Here is a 15,722-nt window from a genome sequence, read left to right on the forward strand (position 1 = left end):
TGGTAACAGTAGATCCATTGGTGGTGGACTCTGGACTGGTTCCTACAGATTAGAGGGTAGCTAACGTAAGCCCACTATTCAAAATGGGAGGGAGAGAGAAAACAGGGAATTATAGATCAGTGAGCCTAACATCGGTACTGGGGAAATTGCTAAGAGTCCATTATCAAGGATTTCATAACTCAGCATTTGGAAGGCAGTGATATAATCAGACAAAGTCAGCATGGATTTACAAAAGAGAAATCATGCTTGACAACTAGTAGAGTTGACCGAGGAGAACCAGTGGATGTAGTTTATTTAGACTTTCAGAAGTCTTTCAACAAGGTCTCACGTAACAGACTACTATGTAAAGTTAAAGTACATGGGATTGCAGGTAATGTCTTAAGATGGATAGAAAGCTGATTGGCAAATAGGAAGCAAAGAGTTGGCATAAATGGGCCTTTTTCAGATTGGCAGTCAGTAACTAGTGGGGTTCCACAGGGAGCTGTGCTAGGACCCCAACTGTTCACATTATATATTAATGATTTGGAAGAGGGAACTAAATGTATTATCTTCAAATATGATGATGATACAAAGTTGGGTGGGGGAATGGGAAGCGAGGAGGATGCAGAGATGCTTCAGCGTAATTTGGATGGGCTGAGTCTGTGGGCATGTGCGTGGCAAATGCAGTACAGTGTGGATAAACGTGAGGTTATCCACTTTGGTAGCAATAACAAGAAGAGAGATCATTACTTGAATGGATATAAATTGAGAGAAGTGGATACTCAGCGAGACCTTGGTGTCTTTGTGCATCAGTCGCTAAAAGCGTGCAGGTACAGCAAGCAGTAAAGACAGCAATTAGTATGTTGGCGTTCATAGCCAGAGGATTTGAGTATAGGGATAGGGATGTTTTGCTGCAACCGTACAGGACGTTGGTGAGGCCACACCTGGAGTATCGTGTGCAGTTTTGGTATTCATATCTGAGGGTGTTCTTGCTCTAGGGGGAGTACAGCGAAAGGGATGCGTAGGTTAGAGGGATTAGTGTGTATAATATGTAGGGATATGGGGGTAGGGCCTGGTTGGGATTGTGGTCGGTGCAGACTCGATGGGCCAAAGGGCCTCTTTCTGCACTGTAGGGTTCTATGATTCAGAGTTTACCAGGCAGATTCCTGGTTCAGCAGGTCTGTCATATGAGGAGAGATTAAATCGGTTAGGATTATATTCACTCGTGTTTAGAAGAGGGAGAGGGGATCTCATAGAAACTTATAAAACTCTTAACAGGGTTAGATAATGTAGATTCAGTGAAAAATGTTCCCAATGGTGGGGGAGTCCAGAACTTGGGGTTATAGTTTGAGGATAAGGGATAAACCTTTTAGAACTGAGGTGAGGAGAAATTTCTTCACCCAGAGAGTGGTGAATGTGTGGAATTCACTACCACAGAATGTATTAGAGGCCAAAACATTGTCTGATTTCAAGAAGAAATTAGATATAGCTCTAGGGGCTAAAGGGATCAAGGAATATGGGGGAGGGGGAGATCAGGATATTGAATTCGATGATCAGCCATAATCAAAATAAATGGCAAAGCCAGCTCAAAGGGCCAAATGGCCTACTTCTGCTTCTAGTTTCTATGTTTCATAACAGTTGTTGTGGCTAACAACTGCGCCATGCTGACACTATAAAGCAAGAAACACTAGCGTACATCTAACGCATGCAATACATTTATAGGACACAATTATTTCTATTGGTTAAGATGTAATGTTCCTGTAACTTCTGTCTTAGGAAAAAATAGAACCTGCTCTGTGCATAAAATGTCAATGGCAGCTGCTAATCTGTCAGCTACCAGTGAAAGAAGCCTTTGACTAGGCTACAGCAGGTTCCACATGCCAAGAAGCTGACTCAGGGTAGCCTTGAAGCAGGAATTTAGGGTGGTGATAATGCACAACAAAATTAAAATACAAACAAAAATCCTCAGTCATCTTGGTCAAGCAGGACTGAAATCCCCAACTGCAGTATTAATCTTGTGAAAGAATTGTCTTTCAGAAGGAATTTTGTGTTGTAATGCAGTGAGAGAAACTGAAATGAAACTTGCAGGTTTAGATTACAATCTAAAACAGACCTCTGGAATGGATAACCTAGATTTCATTGCACACACGCTCCCAACACGAGTTCTAAAGTTAGAAATCGAGCACATCAGCAACAATATATCAGGCAGAGAAAGCATGTACCTCATTTATCAGTTACTGCCTCTCAGTGACAAATATTAGGCAATGTTTAACAACTTTGCTAGCTCCCAGGTAACCACAAACATACATTCAGCAGTTTCAGATCTCAATTGTAACTCTCCATTCTTGTACTTGCACATTTACAACACCAGGTTGATGACTAAAGCTGTGATAACAGGGATGTGTGCCACACTGCAAGGACTCCAAAGCTTTGAAATCTCAGTAGGATGAGAAGTTTTTTTTGAACAGTGAGTTGTCATGATCTGGAATGTGAAAGGATGGTGGAAGCAAATTCAACAGCAACTTTCAAAGGAGAATTGAAAAGGAAAGGATTGGCAGGGCAATGGGACCATGTGGATTTATCTTTCAACAAGCCAACACAAGCAGAATAGGCCAAATGGCTCCTGTTCTGAGCTTTATCATTTTGATTCTATGATAAACCAGTCTGACATTCTCAGTGCAGTACAGAAGGAATGCTGTGCTGTCAGAGATGGCCTTTCTCTGATGCAATATTAAACCGAGGCTCGTCATCCATATCAGTGGACAGGGAAGGACAGAGAATATCTGGCCTATCTTGTCTGTTCTGGCTCTGTTAATCACACTGCACTCATTCTCCCATAAACCCTGTATCAATCCCAATCTAATCCCTACTGCCCCACTTTCTCCCCATGCCCTGTACCAATCTCAAACTAATCCCACTGCCCCCCTCTCTCTGCTAAATCCTATGTCAGTCCCAGATTTAACCCACTGCCTACTTTATCCCTGTAGCCCTGTTTAATCTGAAACTAATCCCACTGCCCCACTCTCTCCCTGTAGTTCTGTATCAATTCCAAACTAATCCCACTGCCCACCTTCTCCCCATGCCCTACATCAATCCCAAACTAATCTCACTACTCCATTTTCTTTTCATGCCATATATCAATCCTAAAATGGTTACTTTTCTTCGATTCTTTCAAATATTTATCCAAGTTTCCTTGAACGGATGGTTCTCACGCCAACTATTCCCTGGGGCAAAGCATTCTATGTCCCAGCAAATCTTTGTGCAAATAAATCATTCCGAACCTACTCTTAGTGATAATCCCCCCAACAATGACTTCCAACTAGTGGAAACAATCTTATTCATTCTAAAACTTCTAGTCTTAAAAGTTCTCTACTAAATCACCCTTTCACCTTTCCTGATCTAGTGGGAACAGTCCCAGAATCACAAGCCTCTGCTTACAATTATAATTCCCCATTACAAGCATCCTAGTTAATCAATGCTAAATGCTTTCTAAGGCTTTATCAATCTTTCTATAGTAGGGCACCCAAGTTGTTACCTAACCATTGCTTTGTGGAGTTTATCCTCACCTCTTTATAACTACTGATAAAAAATAAATTATTTTTGATTTATGGCTTCAGTGTCATCCGCTTCCTGAATGACCTCGGACGTAAGGGGACTCACTGTAAAATGACACAAGACGGCACAGTACCTTTTCGATGGTGCTTTCTTTATTTACGTCATACACAATGCAAACCACATTTGCCTGAAAAGACAGAGGAAGAAGATTTAAGCACTTTGGGGTATCAGCAGGAAATGCTTTGTCATGGGTACTAGAACAACACTCTGATTCCGAAGCAAGGGAGCTGGAAGTTGGGTATAATGAAGAAGAAGCAAGGTGTAGCACACACCATGCTACATCAGCAATTCAGATCTGACCCTCCAACTCACAGTTTATACTATGTAACCCATCAGTGCCTTTGGGCTAACAATCCTGATCATTATGAGTGTCAGGTATAGACAGGGTCAGCAGAGTAATGATGGCCCCAGCTTTTTCAGAGGAGCACTGGTGAAAAAGACAAATCATTCACTGTCTCTCCAAAACAGAGGTAAGTGCAGTAATGCATCGTGACCAGTGCAGTGCTCCCCATTCTTCAGGGATGGTTGCAAATCAATTTTTCCTTCCTTGACCCGAATAGCCGTGTTGCCTTTTTGAAGTTCTACATGACAGCCAAAGGACTGAGCACAGTGATTATTGATGGCACCTGCCATGAATCTGGAAGGTTCTTACCCGATTAATCTCATCCTGGAGCTCGTCATCTGTCTGCTCTGATGCTGCAAGCAAACAAAGTAAATTATACATTTTGCACAAACACATGCATGTTTCACGACTGCCTGGTGCTGATAATATGCATCAAACCTGCACTGGAAAAAGCTACAGCACCATCACAGCTCTCTCAATTAGGTTACCAGCAAGGTCTGGAAGCTCTCTCTATGGTCCAGCTGGCTGGCTGGCTCACATTAGGAATTTAATCCTCAGGCTGTGCCATGTTAGCTGATTGAAAATGAGACAGAGATCAGGGCTAGGAAAGGGTGGGCAGAGGGAACAGGATTCCCGCTTGTGATTATTTTCAAGCATTAGGTTAATGTTCATAATCCTTGAACAATGTTGCCTCACACACTGTCCAAGCTCAAACATGAAGAATAGCCACTTGGGATTGTATCCCAAAATGTAACAGCCAGTTGTACTGTAGGAAAAGTACACAGCATATTTGCAAACAGCAAATTGACAGGTACAGCAATGAGATCATCTTTGTTTAGTGCTGTTAGTTCAGGGATAAACATTGTTCAGGAGACTGATATAAGGGACTATCAGGAAACATCTGCCAAATGTGCAGTTGGAGGTGCGGCTTTAGGATTGAGTTTAACAGCCATGCAAGGACCCACAGAACCCATGACCAGTGACACAGAGTTTCTTCATTAGCAGATGAGTTTCTTCATCACCAAAGAGTAAGGGACTAAGACTCACACTGTATATTTTTATAAAATATATATCGATATGCTCATTGTTATTTATAAAATTTAAAAACTGAACAAAGATCATTAAAATGGCTGAACCAATACCTGTTCAACCACTGGACAAAAGAAGCTACCTAGCAGTTTTGGCAAAAATCTGCACTTTGTTATCTCAGAGGAGACACTAACAATCACCTCTGGGCTGTACAGCCCAACTTTTAAAAAGGACATCTGCATTTAATAACCTAGTTTGGCCAGGAGGAGATGGATCATCTAAGACAAAATCCCCACAATCTTCCTTTCAACTCCTAATGGCTGAGGCACTTAACAGAATCCAAATGATGGATACACATCCTTTGTCAAAGGTCTGATGGAGAGGTGGGAGTCATTCTCGTGAAACCAGTAATATTGCCTTGCTGAACTGTCTTCTGCTTACCATTTAACAAGCAGCATCACAGACAAGGAGCTCTTTCCAGCTGAAATACCTGGTCTCCATCTATCCTGCTTCTGCTGGAAATGTGGTACCTTCATCTACAAGATTGATCACCTCTGCTTTCCGGATTCAAACTGTGAAGTCAATGCCACTAAAAAAGTGAATCGTCCAGCATTGGTTTTCTGTCCACTGATCTCAGTTAAGGAATACCTCACTGGACTGTGGAACTCATGTGAACCAACATTCAGTTTCTCTGTGATCTCTGTATTGTAAAACTTTCTTTTCATTATCTCTTTACTGAATGAGTGTGGAGGCAATGTTGCAACTCTCCTTTCATAAGAACATAAGAACATAAGAAATAGGAGCAGGAGTAGGCCATCTAGCCCTTCGAGCCTGCCCCGCCATTCAATAAGATCATGGCTGATCTGTTGTGGCTCAGTTCCACTTTCCCGCCCTCTCCCCATAACCCTTAATCCCCTCTCTTATCAAGAACCCATCAACCCGCTTCTTAAAAATATTTAGCGAGGCAGCCTCCACCACTTCAACGGGCAGAGAATTCCAGAGATTCACCACCCTTTGAGTGAAGAAGTTCCTCCTCAACTCCGTTCTAAACCGCCTCCCCTTTATCTTGAGGCTGTGCCCCCTAGTCCTACTGTCTTTTTTGAGCGGGAAGAGTCTCTCCACCTCTATCCTATCCATCCCATTCATCATCTTATACGTCTCAATGAGATCTCCCCTCATTCTTCTAAACTCTAACGAGTACAAGCCTAGTTTATTCAGCCTCTCCTCATAGCTCAATCCCCTCAACTCCGGTATCAGCCTAGTAAACCTCCTCTGCACTCCCTCCAGGGCCAAAATATCCTTGCGCAGGTGCGGCGCCCAAAACTGCACACAGTACTCCAGCTGTGGCCTCACCAATGCCCTATACAGCTGCAGCAAGACCTCCCTACTTTTATATTCAATCCCCCTCGCTATGAAGGCCAGCATCCCATTCGCCTTCCTGACCACCTGCTGCACCTGCAAGCTGGGTTTTTGCGACTCATGCACAAGGACCCCGAGGTCCCTCTGCACCGTCACCTGCTGCAGTTTTTCGCCACGTAAGTAATAATCCTTCCTACCATTATTCCTACCAAAGTGGACCACCTCACACTTGCCAACATTAAATTCCATTTGCCATTTCCTGGCCCATTCGCCCAGCCTATCTAGATCCTTCTGCAGACTCTCCACACCCTCCGCACAATTTGCCTTTCCCCCAATCTTGGTGTCATCAGCAAATTTCGACACCCTGCACTCGGTTCCCTCCTCCAGATCATCTATGTAAATGGTAAATAGCTGAGGCCCCAGCACCGACCCCTGGGGCACCCCACTAGTCACCAACCGCCAATCCGAATAGCACCCATTGACCCCCACTCTCTGCCTCCTATTTGACAACCAATCCTCTATCCACGCTAACACCCTACCCCCAACTCCATGTCCCCTGACCTTCTGCAATAACCTCTTGTGAGGTACCTTGTCAAACGCCTTCTGAAAATCCAGAAAGACCACATCCACCGGCTCTCCTCTATCCACTGCCCTAGACACATCCTCATAGAACTCCAGTAAATTTGTCAGACACGACTTCCCTTTAATGAAACCGTGTTGCGTCCGCCCTATCAAGCAATTCCCTTCAAGATGCCTCGCAATTTCCTGCTTAATGACGGATTCTAACATTTTACCTACCACAGACGTTAAACTAACCGGCCTATAATTCCCCGCCTTTTGCCTGGCACCCTTCTTAAACAACGGCGTAACATTAGCCGTTTTCCAATCTTCCGGCACTTCCCCGGAATCCAGCAACGTCTGGAAAATAACCACCAAGGCATCCACTATCACCTCCGCCATTTCTTTCAGAACCCTCGGATGCATTCCATCCGGTCCTGGGGACTTGTCCACAATCAGCCCCTCCAGTCTGTCGAGCACCACCTCTCTAGTAACAGTAATGTCATTAAGACCCTCCATTCCTACCACCTTTCCATCGCTAACACCCGGCAAATTATTCACGTCCTCCTCCGTGAAGACAGAAACAAAAAAGTTATTCAAGACCTTAGCCATATCCCCATCCCCTACCACTAGCTCCCCTTTCTCATCCTCTAAAGGACCAACGTTCACCTTAGCCAGCCTCTTCCTTTTTATATATTTATAAAAACTCTTGCTATCCTTTTTTATATTAAGTGCTAGCCCAGCCTCATAGCTTCTCCTACCCTCCTTTATCAACTTCTTTGTCAATCTTTGTTGACATTTAAACCTTTCCCAATCCTCTTCTCGCCCACTACTCTTAGCTACTCTAAATTCCTCCGCTTTTAATTTAACACTTTCCTTCACCTCCTTCGTTATCCACGGCTTATTACCTCTCTTCCTACTGTCCTTTTTAACCATCGGAATAAATTTCTGCTGAGCACCAAGAAAGATCTCCTTAAAGATCCTCCACTGCTCCTCAGCAGACCTACCTTCCAACGCACTCCCTCAGTCCACATTCGCCAATTCTTCTCTCATCCTACCATACTCCCCTCTATTCAAACAAAGGACGCGTGTCCGGGAACCCACTTTCTCCTCCTCCATCTGCACCAGAAACTCCACCATACAATGATCACTCTCTCCAAGAGGATCCTTCACCGCAAGGTCCCTAATTCTACCCGCCTCATTACATAGCACCAGATCCAAGATAGCTCGCTCCCTCGTCGGCTCCAACACACACTGTTCAAGGAAATTATCCCGGCAGCATTCCAGGAACTCCTCCTCGAGCCCACCTCGTCCAACATGGGTCGACCAATCAATATGCAGATTGAAATCTCCCATAACTACTGCCGTCCCATTCCTGCACGCCGCACTTATTTGCGTGTTAACAGCCCGCCCCACCTCCAGATCATTATTCGGGGGCCTATAGACGACACCCACCAGCGTCTTCCTCCCTTTGCTGTTCCTAATCTCCACCCACAACGATTCCACTTTCTGCTCTTTGGCTCCGATATCATCCCTTGCTACCACCTTGATACTATCCTTAATCAGCAGAGCTACGCCACCCCCTCTTTCCTCCTGCCTATCCTTCCTAAACACTTGATAGCCCTGTACATTCATCTCCCAGTCCCTGTCACCCTGCAGCCACGTCTCTGTAATGGCCACCAGATCGTATCCATTTGTGTCGATCTGCGCCACCAGCTCATCCACTTTATTCCGAATGCTTCGCGCATTCAGATAAAGCGCTTTCATCCCAGCCTTCACCTGGACCCTATTTGCCGTAACGCCACCAATTGGGACATCATGGTTTGAATGTGTGCAATAAACTAATCTTTGGGGATTTTCACAATAACTCCATTGCAGTGTTGATGTAAGCCTACTTATAACACCAATAAATAAACTTATAAAACTTCTGAATTCATCCTATCTCCAGTTTGCTGTGGGTTCATTATTAGAAATTTGAACTGCACCAAAACGAAGGGGTTGGGAAATATGCCATCACTTATAAAAAGGGAAAGAAATAAAAAAAAACCTTTCTGTGTTTGGATAGGTAGTGAGAGGAAAAATTAGCGCTGATTAAATTAACCCCATTCCTGTCCGTAACAGTGAGGAGAGAATTCCCCTGTTCTTCTTCAAAAGTGTCATGGTAATTTTTAGGTCCACTTGCAAGGGCAGACAGGCTTAAGTTTAACATTTCATCCAAAAGACACCAGCTCTGAAAGTGCAGCACCCACTCTACACTGTACTGAAGTGTCATTTTGTACTCAAGTCTTTGGAGTGCGGTTTCAACGCACAACCTTTGAACTCAGAGACGAGAGTACCACCAACTGAGCCATCGCAGATGTCATAAAATACTTAACTGTAACATAAAAGATAGCATCACTCATTACAGTCCATGATGATTGTGCTCTTCTGAGTCCAAGAGGAAGATCTCATACCTGAGTAATCGATAATGTGAGTGGGAATTCTCTCTGGAGTGACATCTGCAGGAATGGTGATTTCCTCGGCACGTGCTGGCACCTAATAACAAACCATAAATACAGGAAATTATTTGAACATTTACAAGTGAGAGAGTCAATCAACTCTGTGCCCACCAACCCAGGACTGAAGATATGAGCAACCTTAGTATAAAGGGATAGTCACAGTGACCAGCACTTGCCATAATATGAAATTTATTTCAGCAATGCAACGACCTCTGGTTCCTTAAATCAAGTAATTCAGTGCCCATTTTCACCAACTATCTAGATGCAACAGCAAGTCTGATCTGACCAGTGAACAAGAAGATTCTGTTTAAGAAAGTGAAATTCTTTCCTCCGAAACTGTACACATTGAGTCAGATCACCAGCTGCTGATGGAAGGGCTGTGAGGAAGCCATGGAGATGTCCTTTGTGGCCTGCCACACCCTGAACGTAGAAGTGGCCAATCCAATCCCAGGAGGGAACCAGCTGAATAGAAATGTCCTGAATATTGTTTGAATCACACTGTGAGAAGTTAAAATAAATAACATGCTGCTGTGTAATACATATGTAAAGGACTGTGTAGTCTCAGAGAGTAAATATGAAGAGTACATAGCTCAGCCTCCTGCATTCAAACACCAGATAAGTTGCTCTTGGGAGAGAAGTGCAGAACCTTATCAGCAATCACACATTTACAAGTGTAGAAAATATGAACACAGCTAGGGTAGGCTATCTTACAAAATAAGGAAGCTCTCACTCCAGATCTTCCCCCAAAGCCACTGACTCTTGCTGGGAAACTCAATCAAGTTCCTTGGGTGTTGGCTGCTTCTAATACCTTGTGTGAGTGACTACTTTTCATATAAGGGACTATCAGGAAACATCTGCCAAATGTGCAGTTGGAGATGCGGCTTTAGGATTGAGTTTAACAGCCACGCAAGGACCCACAGAACCCATGACCAGTGACACAGAGTTTCTTCATTAGCAAGTGATCACCAAAGAGTAAGGGACTAAGACTCACACTGTATATTTTTATAAAATATATATCGATATGCTCATTGTTATTTAGAGATTACAGATTTTAGGGTTGTCAGGTGTAGATGCTAATTTATTCCAAAGGAGAACCCAACATTAAATGTCAAGATTCCCATTACGCACTGGCTGGGGGCAGGAAGAATCACAATACACCTTTACATCAGCACGAAGTGCTGTTTGGGCCCCTCTCAGGATTTTCTGCTCCCACTGCCGATCCCAATAAAAATGGGAGCAGAAACCACCCCCCCCCCCCAACATCTCACTCACACTCTTCTTCAGCAATCTCTTCAGCCAATGGGTGTGATTGTCCACCTAAGAAACTCCGTGTTGCTGGCCATGGGTTCTGGCATCACTGATGAGCTCAATCCTAGAGTCTCACCTCCAACCACACATTTGGCAGAAGTTTCCAGCAGGTGGAATTGGTCCTTGCACTCTGGATCCTTGGCATTATCACACACACAAAGGTTAGGTACAGGTGAAATTGAAGTCCCAGTTATAAATTGCATTTTTATAATTCAGTCTTCATATCGATGCAAGTCTGTTGTCTTCTGGGTTGAGTTGATCCTTTACTTGGAGTGAAGGTCTTTTAGAAATAAAGGATTCTCATGAAGCCTCTTGTAGATAAATAGCAGGAAGTTGCTTCTCAGGTGGACTTGGGAAGCTGGACAAATTCAGTATTGTGGCTTTCAGGCTATGATGGCTCAGCTGTTCCCTGGTGCTTCAGATGGTTCTCTCAAACACACGGAAATTTGTGTTGTTCTGGGTATAATATCCTGCAGCCCCTGACAATTCATTTCAGTCACATAACCTTCTGGGGTCCCAGCCCACCACTTTCATCTCTCCCCCCACTTCAGCTCAGATAGTCTCCTTTCTTCAAGATGGCACTCAGAGACCAACAGTCTAAAGATTTCATATCCCTCAAATGCTGGTTCATCCTTACGCTTTAAGGTTTTTAAATTTCACAGGTGGTTGTAAAGTATTCATATTCTGGCCAGATTCCACTAAATATCGGCTGCAGAGTTATCCACAGTTCAAATGTCCATAGTCATATGTTAAGTTGCAGCCATCTTAAGAGTGACTATTTTCCTAAAGTATGATCTTACAATCCATAACATCCAACATCCTCATGCTTCTACTGAGTATGACATGAGGAGGAAATGCTCTCCATGTGTCTGGAAGCTCCAGCCATTCAAGAATACCATCCAGGACATAACAGCCTGCTTTACTGACAAGCCATCCACCACCTTAAATACTCCCTCCTTCTATCACTGGCACACAGTAGCAGCAGTGAGTAGTGACTGGGGGAGGGGGTACCAGATAATAGCCACTACCTCTGAACCACATACTTTAGTAACAGCTGAAAGTCCCCAGCTGAGTAGGAAAAGAAAAATGGTGGAATGTGTGTATAAACCTTGACTCACCTCCTCAGGAAACTCCTCACTTACGAGGGACATGATCAGTGATGTTTTGCCAACTTTAGCTGCGTACATGGACAGAAAAGAAGCATCAATTGCAGGACCCGTGAATGGTGTATTCTGCTAAGCACAGTTTAAGCTTTCATGACAGACATTTAAAACCTTGATTTAAACCCAGCACATCCACAATAAACTTAACATTACACTTATTTTTGGACTTCCCCCAGGTTCACAAGAGCAAATTACTGAGACAGATAGACCTGTATTTATATATTGTCTTTCACATCCTCAGCATGTCCCAAGGCATTTTACAACCAACTTGAACCTGTTTGAAATGGAGTCACTGTTATGCCAGAAGCCAAGAATGGCCAGGTTTGTGGTCGTAGTGGAAGTGCAGGATGTTTCAATTAACTTCAACCTTGATGAATTAACAAAGAGAAAAGACGTGACAGGTTATAGAGATTCTCGCCTCTGATCAAAGTCAATGAACAGAATTGGAAACTGTGGGATGTGGACTTTGGCAGGGAAAAAAATCAAGAATCTGATGGGTGCATGTCTGTAATCCTCACTAGAATTTGCCATGTCAAATGTATCAATGTAACTACAGGTTGTAATCATTAGATGTCACTGTGGAATGAGATATAATCTGCCAAATCCATTGTCATCTTGTATATAAAAAAGAGCAAAATCAATGACAAACAGGCAATAGCTATTTACAATTTTTTAAACATTTAATTTTCTCAAGATTGAGAGAGATTTAGTTAGGAAGAACTATTGTGAAGACACAGTACAAAATAAATACAACTTTAAAGATGGGGCAGAGGAGCAGAGAGATTTGGGTATATATATGTACAAGTCACTGAAGTTTGCAGGACATGTTGAGAAGGCAGTTAATAAAGCATACAGTATTCTACACTTTGTTAATAGGAGCACAGAGTATAAGAGCAAGGATGTCACATTGAAATTGTGTAAGTTACTAGTTTGGTTTCAGCTGGAGTACTGCACTTTAGGAAGGATGTGAAGGCATTAAAGAAGGTGCAGAAAGATTGCCAAGAATGGTTCAGTTATGAAGGTACATTGGAAAAGTCAGGACTTTTTTTCCTTGGAGAAAAGAAGTCTGAGAGGAAATTTGATAAAGATATCCAAAATCATGAAGGTTCTTAACAGAGTAGATAGAAAGTGTTTCCCACTCGTGAAAGGATGTAAATGAGGGAGGAGTAAAGCAAATTACTGTGAATACTGGAATCTGAAACCAAAAGAGAAAATACTGGAAAATCTCAGCAGATCTGGCAGCCTCTGTAAGGAGAGAACAGAGCTGACATGTCAAGTCTAGATGACCCTTTGTCAAAGAGAATGAAAGGAGGTGGATGTAAAGGGATTGAAAAAACTTTTCAAGCAGAGAGTGATTAAAATCTGGAATGTACTGCCTGAGTGTGTGGTGGATACAAGTCCAAATGAAGCATTCAACTAGGAACTAGACTGTTATCTGAAAAGGAAGAATGCGCAGGTTATGGAAGAAAGTGGGAGAATGGTACTGAGTGAGTTGCTGGTTGGGTGATTTGGTGCAGACACGATGAGCCAAATTGCCTCCTTCTGCACTGTAATAATTCTGTGAGAGCAATTTTGGTGCCACTGAAAGACAACATTATCAGTGTGTTTCATATTACGCGAGTATTAAACAGAGCTGTAATTTACTGAAAGGGGAGGTTGAGGGCATGGAAAGCTCTTGAGTGAGTGGAGACAGTCCACAAAGTGTTTATTACACTAAAAGTTATACCTTAATGCCCACCACCCCCCGGCGCTCCCCCGCTCCAGTCCCTCCCCTATCTCTATCCCCCATACTCCCTCTCCACTCTCTGTTTCACTCACGTTCTCCCACCAGCAGTATTCTCACATCTTCCCTCATGTTTACACTCTCCGACCGATAACCAGTGCGTTAAGGTCGGTTGATCGGTGTAAACGGAGCCCAGCCACAATCGATTGACGCCAATTCGGCCCCCGCGGCCCCGGCGCGGCCCGACCAGCCGAGCTCGGCAACTTCCGGAGAGCGGCCGGCAGTCTTTCGGCACCTTTCGGAGAGCGGCCATTCGGCAACTCCCGGAGAGCGGCCATTCGGCAACCTCCGGAGAGCGGTCATTCGGCAGCTTCCGGCGAAGTTCGGAAAGAGGCTGGAATACAGATTATGGCAGTGTCCTAGCTTGTCTCACATCATATTAACCCATCACTTCTGTGCCTGTTTACCTACATCGACTTTTGGTCCAACCTCTTTTAAGGTCAAACCAAATAGACAAACTCAAATTAAATTAGGACAAAGTAAAAGGGGAGACTTCTGGTGCAACAATACCTTGATTTTACAATTCTCAGCCCTTTTTCAAATGCCTCCAAGGCACCTTCTCTCCCTCCTCATCTCTGTAACCTGTGCCAGGCCACAACCCTGAGATCTGCATTCACCTAATTTTTGAACATCCACAATTATAATTGCTCCACCGTTGGCAGCTATGCCTTAAACTGCCAAGTTTTGAAAAGCCATTTCTTTCCTTCTTGACAGCTTATAACTCTTAGACAAAGCTTTTGGTCATCTGCCCTAATATTATGACTTGGCTCTACTTTGAGCCATCAGACACTTTCCCCATGTGACACTGTAACCTTTACCCTTATTGGGCAAAGCCTTCAATTATATTAGTTTTAATCTATGAAATCTCTTCCCCTATCCCATCTGCCTCACATCCTTTAAAACCTCCTCTTTGCAACCAAGTTTGTTCATTTTTCATAGAATTTAAAAGTGAACAAACTTTTAAATTCTAAGAAACCACCAGCAGTCAACTAGTTGGGTGACACAATGGTTAGCACTGTTGCCTCATAGTGCCACGGACCCAGGTTCAATTCCAGCTTGGGTCACTGTGGAGTCTGCATGTTGTTGTTGAGTCCAGATGGATTTCTTCTGGATGGTCCAGTTTCCACCCACAGTTCAAAAGACATGCATTAGTTATGCTAATGTCTTCAGTGTACCTGAACAGGCACCTGAGTGTGGTGACTAGATTTTCACAATAATTTCACTGCAGCATTAATGTAAGCCTACTTGTGACATTAATAAACTTTTAAAATTAGTCCGTGCCCAAATCAGTTTTCTTCTACCTCTCTTCATCCTCCTTGATCATTCAATTCTTATTCTCCATGTGTTTACCTAGCTTCCCCTTAATTACATCCCTGCAATTTGCCTCAACTACTTCATCCAGTCGTGAGTTTCGTATTCTCACCACACTGATCGAAAAGGTTTTTCCCCCAAATTCTTTAAGTTCTTGATTCCCAATCTCACCTGGCTCACCATATTGTTCAGATGCCTACTAGTGAAGTATCTAGAACATTAAAGGGGCTAGTTAAGTAGTGTATTAAGTAATTGCAGGTCTGATATTTTGCAGCAAAAATAACACCACACCAACTTCATCTTATATTTATATAGTGCTTTTAATGCATTAAAACCTCCCACAGTGCTTCACTGGAGCTTGTTTAAAGAAGACATCAAGCCACAGGAGGAAACACTAGATCAGATGACAAAGTTTGGTCAAACAGGTAAGTTTTAAGCAACATCTTAAAGGAAAAACAGTGGCAAGGTGTTGGAAGGGAATTTGAGACCTCAGTCTACATCACAATGGGCGAAGTGACTAAATGATGTGGAGTCACTAGTGTTGGACTGGGGTAAACACAGTAATCTGGTGTTGTGAAACTTCTTAAAGTCCAACAGGTTTGTTTGGTAGTAAAAGCCTCTAGCTTTCAGAATGCTTCTTCTTCAGATCATCCAAAATTCTGATTTTCATTTTAACTCACACCATCACCTTTGCCCTCACTGACCTTAATGGGCTCCTGGTCTTGATTTTAAAATTCTCATTCTTGTTTTCAAATCCCTTCCTGGCCTTGCCCTTC

General features: G+C 43.3%; 1 protein-coding gene across 2 annotated transcripts in view; it reads right to left on the reverse strand.

Annotated features, from left to right (window-relative positions):
- LOC145355006 (mitochondrial Rho GTPase 2-like) overlaps positions 1-13,828 on the reverse strand; it is a 46,179-nt gene extending 32,351 nt beyond the window's left edge. For both annotated transcript variants that reach the window (XM_080206762.1, XM_080206763.1), the window contains exons 1-5: positions 13,671-13,828; positions 11,808-11,866; positions 9,337-9,418; positions 4,247-4,290; positions 3,668-3,721 (exon numbers count right to left, since the gene is read on the reverse strand). In XM_080206762.1, the coding sequence (XP_080062888.1) occupies positions 3,668-3,721; positions 4,247-4,290; positions 9,337-9,418; positions 11,808-11,866; positions 13,671-13,707 (276 nt within the window). In that variant the 5' untranslated portion in view covers positions 13,708-13,828. The remainder of the gene's footprint in view (positions 1-3,667; positions 3,722-4,246; positions 4,291-9,336; positions 9,419-11,807; positions 11,867-13,670) is intronic.
- Between the last annotated feature and the right edge of the window lie 1,894 nt (positions 13,829-15,722).

Source organism: Carcharhinus amblyrhynchos, chromosome 18 (assembly GCF_965287045.1).
Source record: "Carcharhinus amblyrhynchos chromosome 18, sCarAmb.v2.hapA, whole genome shotgun sequence".
NCBI lineage: Eukaryota > Metazoa > Chordata > Chondrichthyes > Carcharhiniformes > Carcharhinidae > Carcharhinus > Carcharhinus amblyrhynchos.